Raw genomic sequence first — 19,504 nt, forward strand, 5'->3', positions numbered from 1 at the left:
TTATACCAGTTTATACTGTACGATTTTTGTCTACACCGCCATACAAATCCATCTACACCGTCCCGCGACTTGCGTCGTACCAGTCACGTAAAATCGTCGATATGTATGATGATTACATAAGGAATATATTTTTTTTAATTTAAAAACAAACAGTCATTTACAAAAAAAAAATACACAATAATAATACATAAACATGGTTACCTATAGTTTCATTTCTTAACTATTTGTATAATAATTACAATATACCACTACTATGATAAATTATGTATGCCAAAATCATAAACATATTTTATTATAGCAAACACAAGCTCGTACCACGAAAGTAATTTTATTGTAGTTATTTTTTAAGAATGGAATATAGAATGTGTCTTGTAATTTGTGAAGGTGAAAAGGGTCGCGGGATTATAAATATATTTTTTTTCTAAAAAAGTTGAATGTATATAATTATGAAACTTTAAACAAAAATACAGCATCGATGCATGTAGGTACGCCGAATATGTAAAGGTTGTAACTGGTTGTAACTGGTGCATAGAGGCACTGTTTGAATACTTTATAAGTAAATTCAAAACCTGACTTATAATCTAGATATTTCAAAAACTTATTTTGATCTTTTTCTATTCGTTCAATGTGATTCTTATAAAGAGGATTCCAGATCTCTACCTAACTCCAATACACTGCGAACAAAATTATAGAATAGAGTTTTCATATTGTTTTCTTAAATGACTGATGATGATTAATGATTTATTCGAATAATAAATCCTAACATTTTGAATGCTTTTGATACAGTGTTTTCGATGTGCAGTTTCAAATGTAATTTAGAATCGAGGGTTAACTTCTAGGTCTCTTACAGAGTTCACGCGGGTAATAACTAATAACTATAGTCGTTAATAATAGGGTTATGTTTGCGGGAGAAAGTTATAGTGAAACATTTGTCTGTATTAAGTATAAGTTGATTTTTTAAACAGAACTGTTCAAAGGCCTTAAGGTCATTTTGTAGATCCACACATATGCTTGCGAACAAATTTTGACTGGCAACCTAGTCGATATAATATTATATTCTCCTAATTATAAAATATATAAGTACTTACATAAATTTTGGTTTTAGCAAAAAAACTATGAACGCACTAATCCTGCTGTAGGATCTCGTACTAAAACTACTGTGGTTGTATAATAGTCCGGGATACATCGCCCATTTTTGCAAGTGATTACTATCAAGCTAATTTTTCGTGAGTAGCTTTATTTTGATGAGATGCCCAATAATTTCATGTATGAAACTCTCGATTGTGGTAGCTACCAGAGGAAACAAGGATAAAATATTTTGATTTGATGGTTCTCAAATATTAATTACTAACTGAATGTTTTTTTTTTGTTCAATCTCAAGATAATTATCTAAATTATTCGAAAAAATATTTGTCCTACAAAATCTATGGTTTGATCAAAGAGTCCCCCTTTCCAATGTGTATCGATAACGAAGTCATCATAAATGATTACTAACAAGCTGATTTTTTTATTTTCACTTATTTAATACTTATATAATTCAACAGACATATTGTCCTACAAATTGCGTAATAAATATTTGAGAACCGTCAAATCAAAATTTTTTATCCTTGTTACCTCTGTAAGCTACCACAATCGAGAGTTTCGTACATGAAATTATTGGGCATCTCATCAAAATAAAGCTACTCACGAAAAATTAGCTTGATAGTAATCACTTGCAAAAATGGGCGATGTATCCCGGACTATAATTAATTTTACTTAAGTGGTGTTTTCATGCACTTAATTGTAAGTAGTGAGTTTATTTAAATTATTGATTAGGTTTTTAGAGATAGAATATTTTTCTATTATGTACCTACGGTTTTAAAATTAAGTAAATAGGTAGGTATGAACTATGTCTTGGAAACTACAATTGATTGGAAAATACTTTTTTATCCAATCTCAAAATAGAAATCTAGCTGAAATATATAATCTGATAACATAATTCCGTTTTGAAATTATATAAAGATTTTTTTAAATATCGGTCGTTACTCTTGCCGAGGATGCTTCATGTAACAGATTGTAGATATGTATGTGTGATTCTAAGGTGTACAGGAATGTTAAAATAAATAAAACAAGGCATACACGTAACATATAATTATTTATTATTACAATGCCATGATAGCAACATATTATAGAGCTTAAATACATTTTCTATAACTCAAACATCCATATAACTAGTGGAATTTACAGTCACATTAGTCTTTTAGATAACTTATATTAAACAATACTTTCATAACAAGATCACGTGGCGCACGAGATTACGACTTGAGGATGGCTTCGTAGGCCTGGAATATGCAAGTGGCCACTTCGACCGTACGAGATTTGAGGCTTAGGGTAGCTTCGGGGTTTCCCGGTTGCAGTTTGAGTTCCAGCAGGACCCAGATGTTGTTTGTCAGTTTGAGCGACTGGTAGAGCATGTCTTGGCCTTCGACGTTGCGTTTCGCGATGGTGAAGACGTTGTTGAGGCTCATCTTCTGCGCGATGGTGTCTGCGGTGCCCATGACGTTGGCGATGGTGTGTTGCACCTCGTTGGCGGCGGGGATCTCCTTCCACGTGGTGAGGAACACGCGCTTGTCGAGCTGACCGTCCTCCGTGAACAGGATGTGTGCGGGGATCAGGCACGCGAAGTAGAACACGTCTATGTTGTTCTTCACCGCCACCTGAAAGGATAAATAAAGCTGAAAAATTTTCTTCGAAGTAAATTTTTTTACAGTTTCTGAGTAATAAAATCACAAGTAAGGTAGATGTGAAAATATACAAGGTATCCGACCCGCACACGTAGATTATGTTTTTAGACACAATGCCTACATTAGTGGAGCGGTATAAGGCAGCTGCGCGAAGCTAGGGATGACAACGTAAAGTGAAAACATTTAACGAAAAAATTTTGACGTCATATTATTGTTTACGTATTTTCTACGTAATCAGTGCGTATAAAACTATAAGTTCCTTTCAGCTTATTACGCCAACGGAGGGATATTATCCTGTATACATAACACATATACAAATGTGTGATTTTTCCTTTGGTTGGTGTGAATGTGTGGTGTGTGTGTATGAATTGTGATTGTATGGTTTGTGGATGTATTGAGCTTGGTATGAGTGTGTGTTGGTGTAAATGTATGATGCTTTGTATGTGTGAATGTGTGAATGTGTGATGCTTTTGCGTGTGTGTATGTTGGTGCGAATGTCCGGCTACACACGCACCTGCAGGTTGTTGAGCGGCTCCATGCGCTGCACGGGCCCGGCGGTGGCGAGCGGCAGCGGCGCGTGTGTGTGTGTCTGTATGCAGTACGCACCTGCAGGTTGTTGAGCGGCTCCATGCGCTGCACGGGCCCGGCGGTGGCGAGCGGCAGCGGCGCGTGTGTGTGTGTCTGTATGCAGTACGCACCTGCAGGTTGTTGAGCGGCTCCATGCGCTGCACGGGCCCGGCGGTGGCGAGCGGCAGCGGCGCGTGTGTGTGTGTCTGTATGCAGTACGCACCTGCAGGTTGTTGAGCGGCTCCATGCGCTGCACGGGCCCGGCGGTGGCGAGCGGCAGCGGCGCGTGTGTGTGTGTCTGTATGCAGTACGCACCTGCAGGTTGTTGAGCGGCTCCATGCGCTGCACGGGCCCGGCGGTGGCGAGCGGCAGCGGCGCGTGTGTGTGTGTCTGTATGCAGTACGCACCTGCAGGTTGTTGAGCGGCTCCATGCGCTGCACGGGCCCGGCGGTGGCGAGCGGCAGCGGCGCGTGTGTGTGTGTCTGTATGCAGTACGCACCTGCAGGTTGTTGAGCGGCTCCATGCGCTGCACGGGCCCGGCGGTGGCGAGCGGCAGCGGCGCGTGTGTGTGTGTCTGTATGCAGTACGCACCTGCAGGTTGTTGAGCGGCTCCATGCGCTGCACGGGCCCGGCGGTGGCGAGCGGCAGCGGCGCGTGTGTGTGTGTCTGTATGCAGTACGCACCTGCAGGTTGTTGAGCGGCTCCATGCGCTGCACGGGCCCGGCGGTGGCGAGCGGCAGCGGCGCGTGTGTGTGTGTCTGTATGCAGTACGCACCTGCAGGTTGTTGAGCGGCTCCATGCGCTGCACGGGCCCGGCGGTGGCGAGCGGCAGCGGCGCGTGTGTGTGTGTCTGTATGCAGTACGCACCTGCAGGTTGTTGAGCGGCTCCATGCGCTGCACGGGCCCGGCGGTGGCGAGCGGCAGCGGCGCGTGTGTGTGTGTCTGTATGCAGTACGCACCTGCAGGTTGTTGAGCGGCTCCATGCGCTGCACGGGCCCGGCGGTGGCGAGCGGCAGCGGCGCGTGTGTGTGTGTCTGTATGCAGTACGCACCTGCAGGTTGTTGAGCGGCTCCATGCGCTGCACGGGCCCGGCGGTGGCGAGCGGCAGCGGCGCGTGTGTGTGTGTCTGTATGCAGTACGCACCTGCAGGTTGTTGAGCGGCTCCATGCGCTGCACGGGCCCGGCGGTGGCGAGCGGCAGCGGCGCGTCGGCCCGCGCGCCCGCGCCCACCGCGCCCACCGACAGCGCGCCCGCCGGGTACACGCCGAAACTATAACACAGTATTCTCTATTCAAACTTCTTTTCAAAACACGCATTCATGCGATCATCAATTCTGTCAAAACACGCATTCATTTGATCATTCGTTCTTTCAAAACACGCATTCATTCGATAATCAATTCTGTCAAAACTTGCATTCATTCGATCATCAGTTCTATCAAGACACGCATTCATTCGATCATTCGTTCTTTCAAAACACGCATTCATTCGATAATCAATTCTATCAAGACACACATTCATTCGATCATCAGTTCTATCAAGACACGCATTCATTCGATCATCAGTTCATTCAAAACACGCGTTCATTCAATCATTTGATCATTTTTTGGAACGCAATTCGCAGTCTTTTCAAAGAAATGGCAAATAACTTGACGGTTACTTTTTAAAAGTCACTTTTTCTATAAAGTACAATTTAACAGAACTAAAAGTGGCTAACTACTACAAGAACTTCAAGTGTGCGTTACCCAGGCAAAATGTTTTGCTTTAGAGAGATGAGACTTAAACAAATAATTAGTGTATCATGAGGAGCAATTTGTTTACTAATAGCAAAATTTGTTTGAATTGTAGTTTTTAAGTTATTTAAGAAAAACAAATTTTGCTGGAGTAACGTTTGAAACGTTACCCAGGCAAAATCGTCTTTCAAAAATTAGTTTCAGCACGGAACCAAATACATGAATAGATAGCTTTTGTTGAGTAGTAAATGTTTATAAATAGCAAAATTTGTGTGTGGTATAGTTCTTTAGTTATTTAAGATTTTGCTGCGGTAACGTTTTGGGATTTCCCAGATCTCGAAAACGGCTCAACGCAGAAGTTTGAAAAAAATACCAATAAAAGACCTTAATTTGTTTAAATTTGTTTAATCATTAGTTTTTGATTTGGTTGACGTAAACCAATGTAATTAAATGGTTTCAAAAATCAGAAGAAGCGGGTTTACATGTAAACCAATACACTTATAACCAAATAAACAGCTGTAAAAAATACCCGTGGTTCGACGCTTGTTTACAGCAGACATTTTAGATTTCATACTTTACACGTTAAGAAGATAAAAACAAATTTGATTTATTTTAGACTGGTCGTACTTTAGCGATCGAATACGCAGTTCCCATAACATTAAGAAACATGGCATACTTTAAACAAATTAAAATGATTCATGAAAATTCTTTCCTGTTAATTTCAGCCTTGAATTACGGCTCTAATGAAAGTTATCTCAAAAACAAGAATATGTCAGCAATTCTCTAATAAGCCGACCAAATTGAAAAGGTCACGTAAAAGCGACTGCACCGTACGTACGGGTAATCTTCGCAAATTAGCAGCTTGGTAACCGATGTTTTGTACAGTTAAGTAGAAAAACGTTATTCGTGAAGCCGATTTTTTAATATTTTTTAAGTGCAGTACCATATTACACAATTTTTACTAGTTAATAAAAGTGTAATATCATAGTGTATAATTTATTGTATTATATTGTTGTTTTCTCATTTAAAAGTTTTGTGATTATATACATTTTTTATAGAATATGCTCGAAACCGTCCCTCATAAGGGCAAGAAATATAGGCAAGCCGATAATACATATTTTGTAAAAAAAAACATTAAATGTGCTTTGCACATTACACACACAACGCCGACTCAATTCCAACTCAAGTCACACTGTGGTATTGAAATATGAGCTTTATGTCGTGTTACTTAGAGTGGATATTTCAACATTAAGTTAAAAGAAGGTTACGACGCTTTGACAATGATTGGGTTCATTCACGGGTTATCCACCTGTGGCAGTCACATGTAATGTTAAAATATTCACTCTAAGTAACACGTAACAAAACTCAAAAATGTTGATGCTAAGGCAAAGCAATACATATAATTTGTATGAGACTGATTTTTTAAATAAAAATAATGAATCTTAACCATTTTATTATTTTAACTAACCTGACCAGAAAACTTTTGTATTCAACTGTACTAACAAAACATCTATATTATCCTGTTCATTTCAGATGGTTGCGCTTATGTATGGTGCGGTCGCTTTTATGTGACCTTTTCAATTTGGTCGGCTCATTAGAGAATTGCTGACATAATCTTGTTTTTGAGATAACTTTCATTAGAGCCGTAATTCAAAGCTGCAATTAACAGGAAGGAATTTTCAGGAATCATTTTAATTTGTTTAAAGTATGCCATGTTTCTTAATGTTATGGGAACTGCGTATTTGATCGCTAAAGTACGACCAGTCTAAAATAAATCAAATTTGTTTTTATCTTCTTAATGTGTAAAGTATGAAATCTAATATTTCTGATGTAAACAAGCGTCGAACCACGGGTATTTTTTACAGCTGTTTATTTGGTTATAAGTGTATTGGTTTACTTGCAAACCCGTTTCTTCTGATTTTTGAAACCATTTAATTACATTGGTTTACGTCAACCAAATCAAAAACTAATGATTAAACAAATTTAAACAAATTGAGGTCTTTTATTGGTATTTTTTTCAAACTTCTGCGTTGAGCCGTTTTCGAGATCTGGGAAATCCCAAAACGTTACCGCAGCAAAATCTTAAATAACTAAAGAACTATACCACACACAAATTTTGCTATTTATAAACATTTACTACGCAACAAAAGCTATCTATTCATGTATTTGGTTCCGTGCTGAAACTAATTTTTGAAAGACGATTTTGCCTGGGTAACGTTTCAAACGTTACTCCAGCAAAATTTGTTTTTCTTAAATAACTTAAAAACTACAATTCAAACAAATTTTGCTATTAGTAAACAAATTGCTCCTCATGATACACTAATTATTTGTTTAAGTCTCATCTCTCTAAAGCAAAACATTTTGCCTGGGTAACGCACACGAACTTCAAACAGTCATTGACACTATCAATCCTAATTATGTTGGCAAAGTTGGAACAAGTAACTTCAAAAACGTATCCACACATTTGATTTAAAATATATAAATGTAACAGAATACAAACTATGCATATAAGTGGTAAATTGAGAAGATTAATATGACATGACATGATTAATATGAATATGACATATTTTACGGAGTACCGCAAGGTAGCATTCTTGAGCCTACATTAAGTTTAATATATGGATATGAATAAGGTGTGCCATTAAATGAAATACACCTGTTTCTTTTTAAAACTAAAACATGAAAATACAAAGTATTTTCATTACTTTTACAAGTTATTTTTTGTAGCAGGTACATACCTGTTTTTGTTGAGTTGTATCGCGAACCCGGTCATGGGTTGCATGGCCTTGTTAGTGAACGTCATCTCCATTCTGGGCTGACCGTTTTGTCGGCTGAATGTACCCCAGATCTCGAGGCCTGCAAATTTTGATAAATAATAGTTTTATGATGTATGAAGTTTTATTCTATTAAAAAAAAAAAACACGAGTGTCTAACAAACAAGTTTTAGAATGAGTGTAATCGTCGCAGATTTTTATTCCAATGGAGGACGGAATCTGACTAAAAATAACAAAGTTAATTCATAGCAAAGTTAAGTGTACAGTCAGTTTGGCCACTGAATAATGTTTCAATCGTTTAAATTTCAGTTACAGAAGTTGAAATATGTATTACTAAGCACAGTAAAATCTATATAAGATCTGTTTACTTAAATAATTTCAACTGGTCCTTTGTTATAACTTATAAGGCACATTAAAGTCTGTATGTTTGAAGATATAACTTCAACTGGTCAGTACATTTGTTATAAGTTACAATAAACTTCTTATTAGGACACAGTAAAATTCGTTTACATAAATAAATATACAATTTGAAATGGTACTTAATATTAATTATAATAACCTAATAATAAAACCTAAACCTAACCTAAACCTAATATAAATTAATATTAATAACCTTTCCCCTTATCAGCGGGCAGCCAGCACTGTTTGGGCGGCACGAAGCTGGCGGGCGCGGTCACGCCGAAGATATCTCCTAGTAAGCCGGTCGCACTGCCCCCTGTTGTTGCCGGTGAACCGCCACCTAGCTGCAGTTCATAGCATAATATAATTTATTAAGCTATTGCATAGCTTCTATCGCGGGCCTTGAGCGTGGGGACCGAATCGAGAAATTCCGTAACGAAAAAAATGTATGCGTGTACTAGAGTAGGTACACACTTAAGAAGTGAAACTTCTTTATGGCCTTAAAAATGTCACGAGTATGGCGTAACGCAAAAATGTCACGCGTACGGCGTAACGCAAAAATGTTACACTAAATTTTTGTCTAATCCCGATAAAGAAATTTCACTTCAAAAACCTCACGCTCCCCACTCCGACGGGCGGACGTGTGGCTTGAAGGCATAGCATGCAATAGCTTTACCGCGGCAGTCCCCGAGTGCCACACGTCTTTTTTTTATTTATTACACTACTATGCTGGTATACATATTTATATTATTACTTAAAACTAAAACTTATAACTAGACTAGCACAGAGGGTCTCTTCCAGGCATAATATATGTTATGAATCAATGGCATGGTAAGAACTTGGCGCAGAGTTGTGATTTGAAAATTAATTGTCGTCGTATACATAAAAGATTTGTTTATTTTGAAGTCAAAAAATTATTTCGGATAGTTGTGTTATTAATGAGAGACTCTTCTTAAACACAGTTAATTTGACAGTACTACGCAACACTCGTTCTCTATATTAATTTTTATCCCGAAAATACTTTCGCAAATAACTAATACTTCAACTATAAAACAATACTCAATTTGCCGCTGGCTTCACAATATTTTCTTTAATTTTTATTATTTACTAGCTTACCGCCCGCGGCTTCGCCCGCTTTGTCTATAACCGAATAAATTATATACTACACCCTTCCTCTTGAATCACTCTATCTATTAAAAAAAACCGCATCAAAATCCGTTGCGTAGTTTTAAAGATTTAAGCATACAAATGGACATAGGGACAGAGAAAGCGACTTTGTTTTATACTATGTAGTGATTTGCATACTTAAGTAAATAAAAATAAACTCACCAGCACATCCAAACCACCAGCTAGCAGGTCCAAGTTAGACGCAGGAGCAGCAGGCGCTGGTGCAGCAGCAGAACTTCCACTCGCACTAGATCCAATGTCCATAGACAGCAGGTCCCCAATCAACGACTCCTGCGTATGTACAAGCGCCTTTGCAACGGGCGTACACGAATTTCATGTGTGATTAATTTCTTTCGCCACCAATGTGTGTGAAATTTCATTTTTCAGCTTATAATTCATATAAAAAAAACAATCCAATAATGGCGGCAAAAAGAAAGCAGAAAAGCAATTTTCGTAAGCATTTCAAAATGCGATAAATAAACACAGCAAGCATTTTAAAATGCAATAATTTTAAAATTACTTGATGATAACATCTTCAAATGAAATGAAAGAAAAAAGTTCATAAAATATCTCACCTGGTTAGGAATAACTGTGGGTTGTGGCTGTGAATCTTCAGAGCCAACTCCGCGAGCCGGCAACGACTTGCGAACTCCAGCGCCACGACCTACAGACAAACATATAATGTATATTACTATATTACACCCATTTAATCTATTAGTTAAGAAATTAGCATCAGGATCATCTCTGGAAATTTTCTATTAATGTAATTTTTAACGTGATAACGTTTTTAAAATCGTTTTAGTCGGGTGACATGTTCAGAAACTTGTGTCACACCAAAACCTCACGAGCGCGATCGCAGGTATAACGAGAGAGAGACGGACCAATCTCCCGTCTCATCTCGAGCGCTGCCACTGCATTATGTTATCACGTAAACATCTCGATCGTAAACCTACTTTACAAACAACCAATTTTTTACAAATCCTACCAAGCAAAACAGAATAAGCCGTTCAGAAATTTTTGGAAAAAAAAATTGGCCCTTACCTTCAACAAACGCAGTGGGCGGCTTATGATACACCGAAGCCAAGGAACTGATGTGGCAGATGAGCTCATCGAGCAGCGTGGGCTCTAACAGATCTGTCTCTTCGGAGATCAGAGGCTTGTCCGCTAGTACCACTTCCTTAGCGGCCGCGGGGTCCGTGGATAGAAGGCGCCAGTAGATGAAACCGCGGTCCCTGAGGGTGTTAGTGATATTTTGCTTTGTAAATACATATATTTTGTATCTTTACGGGCACTGGGAACTATTGCCAAATTGGTGGAAAAATTAGGAAAAAATTTCAGCTAGGTTGATGACATTTAACTACTGGCTATATATTTCGAAAAATTGGTAAAACACTCATGGTCCGGGAGCCAGCAGCAGATTTTATGACCAAGTTCCTCTCAAGCGGTAATTAGTAAAATGCATCAAAGTATAGTATTATGAAGCCTCGTGAACGTCAGCTGGAGCTCGGTTGGGGGGAAGAGCGGTTGTAGCCTCCCGTATCAGCTGACGGTTTTTCCACCAAGATACAGCCAGCTGACATATATATTTATCCACAGTTACATATAAGCTATCATCAGGTAAATTTTTGTTTGAGAGGAAATAACGGAAAATAAATTTTTCTTTAAATTTAACTTTCATGTTCGAGACACCAGCTGACGTATAATACACCATGTTGTAACCAGCTGACTATTTTTTTTCGTTGAGATATTGGGTTAGCTACAATTTGACAAATTTTTAGCTGAGAGGAAATGAATGAATGAATGTATTTTTTTTCCTATGTGCGTGGGAGGCACCCCCCCAACCGAGCGCCAGCTGACGTTCACGAGGCTTTATAATACTATACTCTCATGCGTCTGACGAATTATCTCTTGAGAGGAAATAGTTAACCAAATTTGCACCTGGCTCCCTAACCATCAGTTTTGTATGCCAGGCAGAAAGTGCCGCCAAAAAAATGTCTCCATAATAATACATTTAAGTCAAGATTTTATTCATCTCAAGGTTTCCCACATTATGAATAGCATCTTATCATCAATACCTTGGAATCAAGCCAATTAAAAATCACGATTAATTCAAAACAGGTCTGGTAGATTTTTTAATGAAAATATGCAAATTTTTTAGTTATTAAATAACATTCACCTGAGATCAGGGTTATCTGAATCCTGTGTAGCCAAGCTAAGTACGTGCTGTACCAACTCTTGCGTATCAGCTGGTCGCTTGAGGAACAACTTCACCACCGCTGTAAGCAATTGCAGTTGCACCTGGAGTGTTTAATATTTGAAATAATGTTAAATACTGTAATTGTTAGTCATTATACTAGAGAATATAAAATTCATTTTTAACATCAGAACCTATTTTAAAATATATACCTGAGCATTTTCATCATGGAATCCTTCGAGGAACGAATCAAGCAACTCGTCCGCGTTGTCGATACGCTCCGCGTACTCGCCCACAATCCATACCTACAAAAGAAAAATATAAATATTAAGTTAATTCTTCGCACATTGAAACATTTAAGTGTATGGTACAGGTCAAAAGGGATGAATAGTCATATATTATGGAAGGTAAAAGATTTCCATATTCATGTACATACCATTTGATTTTAAATATTGTTAACATTTTAAAGGAAGAATCCCTCTTTAAAATTCTTGCTTTCATCTTATAGAATTCTTAGTGATAATTACCATAGAAGCCCTAGCTTCTGGCTCGTCCAGGGTATCCAAATTCTCGCAGAGCGTACTGATGATGCTCTCGTACTTGTTGGGATACTTGCGGAAGATGTCCTTGATCACAACTATGGCTTCTTGAACCACATAGTTTACTTTTGTTTGGATCAGCTCGAGCAAGGTTGAGACACAACGCTCGGCTGATGGTTCCACCTAGAATAATTTGGTTATGAACAATATGAACTAATGTTTTGTATGAATAAAGATGTCTTGTTTCGATAAATTAAATTTGGGAATTCAGTATATACAGTTTTAAGGAATATAAAAGATAAAAGAAGTCAATAAAGTCTCCTGTAAGATTTAAAAGGTGTACAAAATAATGAAACGTCATAATAATTTACAATCGAAACTATAATGAGTATTAAAATTTACTAAAAAGCTGATAATATATTATTTAAAAACTACAGAAAAAATACACCCGAGTCAATGAAAAATAAACCATATCACTCAACATTAAAGTCCATTTTCCACTAACCTTAATAGCACATCTGCCAATCGCTCTCACAGCTTTCCTCACAAAGTCCACATCTACCTCGGTAGCATACTCTTTGAGCTCACCGAGTACTTGCGCAATGTTCGCTTGAGACGCTAGACGAATCATAATGTCTAGTTTCTCCAATTTTACGTAGATGGGGTCGTTGTATTTCACGAAGAACACCTGGAAATATTTTTAATTGCTAGATGACGGAATAGCTTTTGTGCTTTTAAAAAGAGTTTATAGTATTTTTTCTGCAAAAAAGCTTTTCAAACAGATTGAAATTGTTATTAATAATGATTTCAATTGTCATTTCAAAATGCCTTATTAAAGTGTGCATTCCTAATTTTATTTATTTTTTTATAATAGACAGATTTTTTTACAAAGTTTTGCAAATTAGCTATTAGAAATATTGTGCATTTTATGTTTTGTGTTATCAATTTATTTATGTAAGTGTATTGATAGTCACAATAAATATTTAATTATACAGTATCTTGCTTTGTATATTCTATCATTAAGGTTCCCATGTATACTTTAATCAACGAGAAAAAAAAAGACGTATGGCACTTGGGGACTGCCGCGGTAAAGCTATTGCATAGCCTTCAAGCCACACCTCCGAGCCCGTCGGAGTGGGGAGCGTGAGGTTTTTTCGTTACGGAATTTCTCGATTCGGTCCCCGCGCTCAAGGCCCGCGATAGAAGCTAAAAAATTGGTAAGCATTTATGGAATGTATTTATATACCTTCATCTCATGTTTCAATATGTCCGGTCGCTTCTGCACCACGAGGTTGATGTTCCTCAACGCCACGTACTGCACCTCGGGCTCCGCGCTCAGCAACGTCACGAGTGGAGGGGCGAGCTTGCGCGATAACGTGCTTACTGCTTCTGCTTCTTCCGCTAGCATCTCCATTAGCTTCATGAGCACCTGGTATTTGGATAATGTTTTTATTACATTTACTATACTTAAATTTTGTTAATTAGGCTACTTGATACATGCTTTACAAACAGTTATAAGAGAGAAAAAAGCAGATGGATACATCATGCTTTTTATATCTTAAAGCTAAACAGAACCATGTTATGCAGAAACTATGAAACCAGCCATAAATCTCATACTCCTTAATGCAGATAGATAGTTATTTAGTAAACCAGTTTCTAGGTCTCTAATCTTAAATGATATTTAAGACCTTAAATGTGAAAATATCACTGCAATTTTACATCTTTACATTTATTATTATATTTACACCAAAATTACATAAAATAGCAAAGTGTATACCATCTAACATTCACACCTGTTTTCTTTATTATTTACTACCAAATTTTTAATAAAAAATTCCAACATACCTTAACCGCAGACAAAACAACAGCCGCATTAGCGTGCGCCAGTCTCGGCGTGATCCTCTCGCATATAGAGTGCGCTTCCCGCGAATCCCTCGGGCAGTAGTTGGACAATGCATCCAAAATGAACACCTGCCCCCACTCTGTGCACTCGTTTAGAGCTGTTAGTAGCTTGTTTATTGTTGGTGCATTCATTTCTGCAAGAAACGATTGGATTATATAAATCTCTATATAAATCGCGCCATGGTATTTGTAATTATAGTATCCCAAGGTTTGGGCCGATCAATTAACGTACATACAAATTTTTTAGATATCAGAATAGGACTTAAGGTGATGAATTAATTTTTCTAACATTTACGGCCCTTTTCAAACCTTCGTAATTTTTATATTATTAAAGTTGTCGTGATGAAAATTCTTGACAAGAAAGTTCAATAGTAACACAATACGTCTACCGTTTTAGAAACATGATTCCATGATATTTTCTCGATAGAAAAAAAATACAAAGTTATCATTGTTATTTTTTTTTAATCTCTGGCATCTTCAAAATAACAAACGTAAAGTTACGACTTTTTGGATATTAACTATAAAATATACAACCTATACGTCTACCGTGTTAGAATTTTGAAATATGCGATGGTTTTGAAATAAACAAGAAATACTTGAAATTAGCGCGCGACCAGCCAATATAGCGAGAGCCGCCCTGTACCTTCCTACCCCGATCGCTGCACGAGTCATTCCCGCTACGGCCGTCACACGGGGAACTTGTGTCGCTCGCGCAATCGTAAAAAAGGGTGACAACACGATAAGACAAAATGAGACAAATGGGGACAATAAAGAAAATAAGAAGAAGAAACATAAAGGTTGGAGGAAAAAGAATGCTTACAATTGGAACAAATTAATGAAGTAAGTTGGTTTTATTTTAAATTTGATGATAATTGTATTATAGACGATGTTTGATATGTACCCCTGTTTTAAGTACATAACGAATGTGTAAGATTTTTTCATTTATAGCGTAAATAATCTGTTCAGAAATCCGGAATCCAGAAGGAAAATAAACCCACTGATTGTTCACAATGTGAATCCACTCCTTCGTAAGTACCTTTATTCAGTCAAAAATGTATGTTATCAAAGCTCTACTGGTTTTATCGCATGATTCCATTTTTAGCAAAAAGCAACAAAGTGCAAAGAAATAAAAAATCATGGTGAACTTAGTGGAAGTATGGTGGACATAATATGGAACAGGAGCTCATTGGAGTAGTATTATATTTAAAAAAAATACGAAATAATTTCAAGAATTACATTTCTTAGAAGGTGGTAGATAAGTATGTTGTATAAAGAATTTGATGTTGATATTTATTTCATTTATACTTACTACACCTGTGCGGGAAATTGCTTAGTAATAAAACAGGTTTATATTCATATTTACATAGTAATGTGAGTTTTCATTTCGAAAAATTTTGTGTAAGTATATTAAATTGAGTTCCTGGGTGATCTGGAAACACAATTGGGCCCGGAAGATGGCGCTGCAGTCACTCCTCCTAATGACATGAACCGATTTGGATGAATATTTGTGTGCACATTTCATTTTTGTGGGATGATTGGTTGATTCGCTTTCACATTAGCTAATATTATGTATTTTTGTTGTTAGAAAGTAAACTTAATTTAATGTTTATAATACATTATTATTGGTATAAATAAGCCAGTGTTCGTCTCACATTGCTGTACCTGCCTACCTACCCTACCAGGGCCTAACTTTGTTCTGGCTATTTTATTTTGATTATTTGTAATGAATAATTACAATTATAATAGAGTGCAAAAAATAAATACATGCGTCAATATATTTTGTGTTTTTTTTAAACAATTTTTTTATTTAAAAAAATATCATTCCGACCGCGGCTTTGCCCGAGTGGAATTAGATTATATCGTGAATCCTGTCTTATCCCACAGAAGTGTTCAGTTCGGATAAAAAGTATCCTATGTGTAAATCCAGGCAATTAGCTATATTTTATCAAAATTGGTAATGTAGTCTTGACGTGATTAAGTAACAACTAACAAAAAAATATACAAATTAACATCCAAAGTTTCGCATCAGTTTTACTGTATTAGTGATATCTTCCACTCTTGACTTTGACTGAGAAGAATTAGGGTTTATAACTTCTTTCAGAAATATTACCTTTCATTTCTGGGCATGACGTAATATCTACGTCAGCATCAAATTCTATCTAAATCCATTCAGTAGTCCGCGTTATTGAGTACCATTTCATTTTTTCAGAGTAACAATATTTTTTGTTATTTTAAAGATTATTTATAACCTGTATTATTTTGTAATAAAGTAAACATTACGAAATAATAATAATTATTAATAATGTCTAAGTAGTTGTTAAAAAGAAGATTATTTGTTTATAAGCAAGAAAATAAAACCAATAAATCAACAATTAAATATATGTATAAGAATATTATAACTGTATGACGACTCCATACATGTTTGTCCCGAGTCGGCCAGCGGCAGCGCGGCGAGTTTGCAAGAATGACTTCGCGCACACCCGCGTTCGCGATAGCGAGCTATTAGACTCCGCCCGCCAAGCAGTAGATTTTTTTTTGTGTATCGTCTTAAGGGATCATGCATGGAAAGATTATTTAAGTGTAATACATAGTATTTTTTACCAAGCAAGTTATCAAAAGATCATTTCATACCAACTAATGGATGTCCAGAAACGCTAGCTTCATTGATTTCTGAAAGTGCTGCCACGGCATTAGCCACTACCATTGGGTTTGAATCGCTCAACAGATCTTTTAATTGGTCTAAGAAGCCCTGAAAGTATTAAATCATAGTACACATTATATAAGTCATATCAATGTTATTATAAAACAGGATTATATTAGAAATCACAAGCTTATTAGAATCTATTAATAATCCGTTATTAAATATAGCATTCACTACTAAAATAAAGTACAAGACTAACTAAGAGTGATTTATAATATTACCTGATCTTCAACCATGCTGGGTGAGATATCATACAACTTAGCGACGCACACAGCGGCCGTTTTCCTCACATACGGGTCTTCGTCCTTGAGACATTTGCGCAGAGGCTCACAGAGGTACTCCGTGATCTTGTCCACGCGAATGCAACCCATTGTGCGCACCGCGAGCGCTCGTATCAGTGGGTTCGAGTCTTCACAATCCTGAATATGTTCATTGGCGTTTGCATTTCGTATTGGAGAGAAGGAACAAAGCAACACATCAATAATACTGAAGCAATTTGACTATAAGCAAGTATGGTAGAAATTCACCATTAAAAAGGTTGTTACTGAATAATACAGAATATAATTTAATGTATCTAGTTATAATCTGTGCAATGTATAAAATTTAACTAACTACATAATATATAGCATAATTATAATATTAATTCTCCAGGTTTGTATAAGATCATTTATTAGAATAGCAATAATAAAACCACATATGCCTATTTATTATGCTTAAAGTTGTAGTCTGTTATAGAGAGAGGGTTATATATATTAGCATAAGTAGCTTTAAAAGAATTATATGTGTGATAAGGGTTCCTTAAATGTGATTTATTCTCAGACATTCGGCAACTTTCTACCATACAATACAATATGACAGTAACCATAGCCAATGTGCTTCTATCTCAGAATAATATGATGAGGCATGAGTTTTTGTATTTACAGTAATTACATTTTAAAATTCAGCATTGATATATTTCCAATATATACTTATTGATGTAGATTTACACATCTGTGCTTGATGATCACTAAGTTAAGTGTAAAATCATGCAAAATTCTAGTCACCTAATCATGCATGTTGAATCAGAAGGCATGAGAATGTCTATTTTTTAATACTTGTACCCTTTGAGTGCTTAATCTCTCTAGTGTTCTTAATAATGTGTAAATCTACAATAATGATGAGTTGATTTCTTTGGATCATATGTTTACCTTAACAAGCTGGTATGTTGGTAGATCCTTCCACCCATCATAATATGGTACAGTAGACATTAAAACGATAAAAAAGACAAGTCACTCACATAGATAGCTAATCTATTTTACTTGTCATTAACAATTTCATTAAGTCCTACCATATTGGGTTATCAAACAATATACACATAAAGAATTTGTTGACATAAATATTTAAGCAATACTTATGGAGGTTTGTCATCAAGCTGAATAATGATTATAAATTGTCCTTTCTTTCAGAGTTGTCACCTATTTTGTTATGATATTCGCAAATTAAAATTGATGAAAAGCAATAAAACTTGATTTTGGTGTAACATTTTAGTTGTTTATGAAACAAATATAAAATAATAGCATTAATAAATAACAGAAACATACCTTAACAAATGTATTAACAGCCATAATGGCCATATCAGGTTGTGACTTGGCGTAATTCATAAGGTACAAGTAGACCAACTTCTTGAGTTCAAGGTTGTCGGTCTGCATGCAGTTGACAACGTCTGGGAATAGTGCAGAGACATCCTTTCCAACTGTCATGGATGCTATCACCTGAAATAACAATCAAATAAAAAATATGAAAAGAACTATTATTCACAAATTTAGTATTGTCCCTGTTAACTTTTTAAAACAATAAATGAAACAATCTAAATGCAGTTATTGAAATAAATTAAAAAAGCTTATAAGAAAATGAATAATTTAAGTTAATAAGAATACACCCAGTTACATAAAAAGCTGGCATAATATGGCATTTCTAACATAGTTTTTTTTTTTGTAAATAGTTTGGCAAATTTTTCTAGAGTGAATCATGATCTATAAATGTGAAATAATGAATTAGTTTCTCACAATGTCTCACATATTGTTTAGAGGTGTTAGGTTGCTATACTGAATTTCAAAAAGGCGATACTAAAGTTACATTTCTACCTACCTTTTTAACAGCCTCCTTCTTCTTTTCTTTTTTGTCACTGTTTAGTTCTGACTTCAATTCAAATATTTCTCCCTTTTTTGTCGTCGTAAAGTACTTTGAATCAGTCATTTTGATAAACTCTTGATTTTACAGTTTTATTAAGTAAATTTTCTATTTAACACCCTAAAAAGAAAAATCAATAGCATCAGCTATGTGTCAAGTTATGGTTTCTATTACTTATTATAGTCACTAAGTTTACACTTTCATGTAATTACCTAGGGTACAATGTAACTACAACTGAAATTAATAGTGTAATTAAGTAGCAGTAAATTAAATAAATAAATTCGTTAGCGATTAATATTTTAATTGAATCTCACCAACTATGAAAGGGGCGTACAATTCGACGACTGTCGACAATCCTATCCTATGGCTGCGACAATCGACATAAGACAATTAAGACCGAAGGTGAGTAGTATATTCTTTGATTAAGACATTAGACATTCGACACTCGTCTAACGTCTTGATGACATGACAATGACATCTACATCTATGACGTATGACAATAACATTACGTTTAGAAATATTTTGGATCTGAACTCAGAGGTAGGTTTATTGCTCTGAGGATCTGAAAGTGCCATAGACTTAATAATGAAATGAGCTTGGAATGAGAAATAGAAATATGGGCTAGTTTGAACTGTGGTT

The 19,504-nt window shown here is 36.3% G+C and overlaps 1 protein-coding gene and 1 long non-coding RNA gene across 4 annotated transcripts; one reads left to right on the top strand and one right to left on the bottom strand.

Annotated features, from left to right (window-relative positions):
* Positions 1 to 2,115: 2,115 nt before the first annotated feature.
* Positions 2,116 to 19,235, bottom strand: AP-1-2beta (adaptor protein complex 1/2, beta subunit). 3 transcript variants are annotated; one of them, XM_090114802.1, is made up of 18 exons: positions 19,180 to 19,235; positions 18,824 to 18,985; positions 18,277 to 18,447; positions 16,918 to 17,115; positions 16,627 to 16,744; positions 13,939 to 14,129; positions 13,340 to 13,522; positions 12,599 to 12,781; positions 12,082 to 12,276; positions 11,767 to 11,859; positions 11,537 to 11,658; positions 10,402 to 10,592; positions 9,936 to 10,024; positions 9,523 to 9,651; positions 8,408 to 8,537; positions 7,759 to 7,876; positions 4,434 to 4,560; positions 2,116 to 2,696 (listed from the first exon to the last, which is right to left on the bottom strand). In XM_090114802.1, exons 2-18 carry the CDS (start codon positions 18,929 to 18,931, stop codon positions 2,295 to 2,297), a joined length of 2,748 nt encoding a protein of 915 aa, XP_089970928.1. In that variant the 5' UTR covers positions 18,932 to 18,985; positions 19,180 to 19,235; the 3' UTR covers positions 2,116 to 2,294. The 3 variants fall into 3 exon arrangements, with proteins under 3 accessions (XP_089970928.1, XP_089970926.1, XP_089970927.1); XM_090114800.1 differs by having other exon boundaries at positions 9,523 to 9,669; XM_090114801.1 differs by having other exon boundaries at positions 9,523 to 9,669; positions 19,078 to 19,197.
* Positions 14,264 to 16,545, top strand: LOC149899036 (uncharacterized). The gene is made up of 3 exons (XR_016458004.1): positions 14,264 to 14,835; positions 14,962 to 15,023; positions 15,098 to 16,545. It is a non-coding gene; the product is annotated as an uncharacterized LOC149899036 (long non-coding RNA).
* Positions 19,236 to 19,504: the final 269 nt, after the last annotated feature.

The sequence above is a fragment of the Colias eurytheme genome, chromosome 21 (genome assembly GCF_061535395.1).
Source record: "Colias eurytheme isolate Ceu_HAF_F1 chromosome 21, ilColEury1 Martin Lab GWU primary, whole genome shotgun sequence".
Taxonomy (NCBI): Eukaryota; Metazoa; Arthropoda; class Insecta; order Lepidoptera; family Pieridae; genus Colias; species Colias eurytheme.

Excerpts from the sequence above, each read along its gene's own strand:
- AP-1-2beta (XM_090114800.1), bottom strand. The coding sequence starts at position 18,931 with ATGACTGATTCAAAGTACTTTACGACGACAAAAAAGGGAGAAATATTT. Across the intron at positions 12,782-13,339 it reads TATTGAAACATGAGATGAAG|GTGTTCTTCGTGAAATACAA; the intron begins GTATATAAATAC and ends AAATATTTCCAG. Across the intron at positions 2,697-4,433 it reads AGCCGCTCAACAACCTGCAG|GTGGCGGTGAAGAACAACAT; the intron begins GTGCGTACTGCA and ends TTATCCTTTCAG.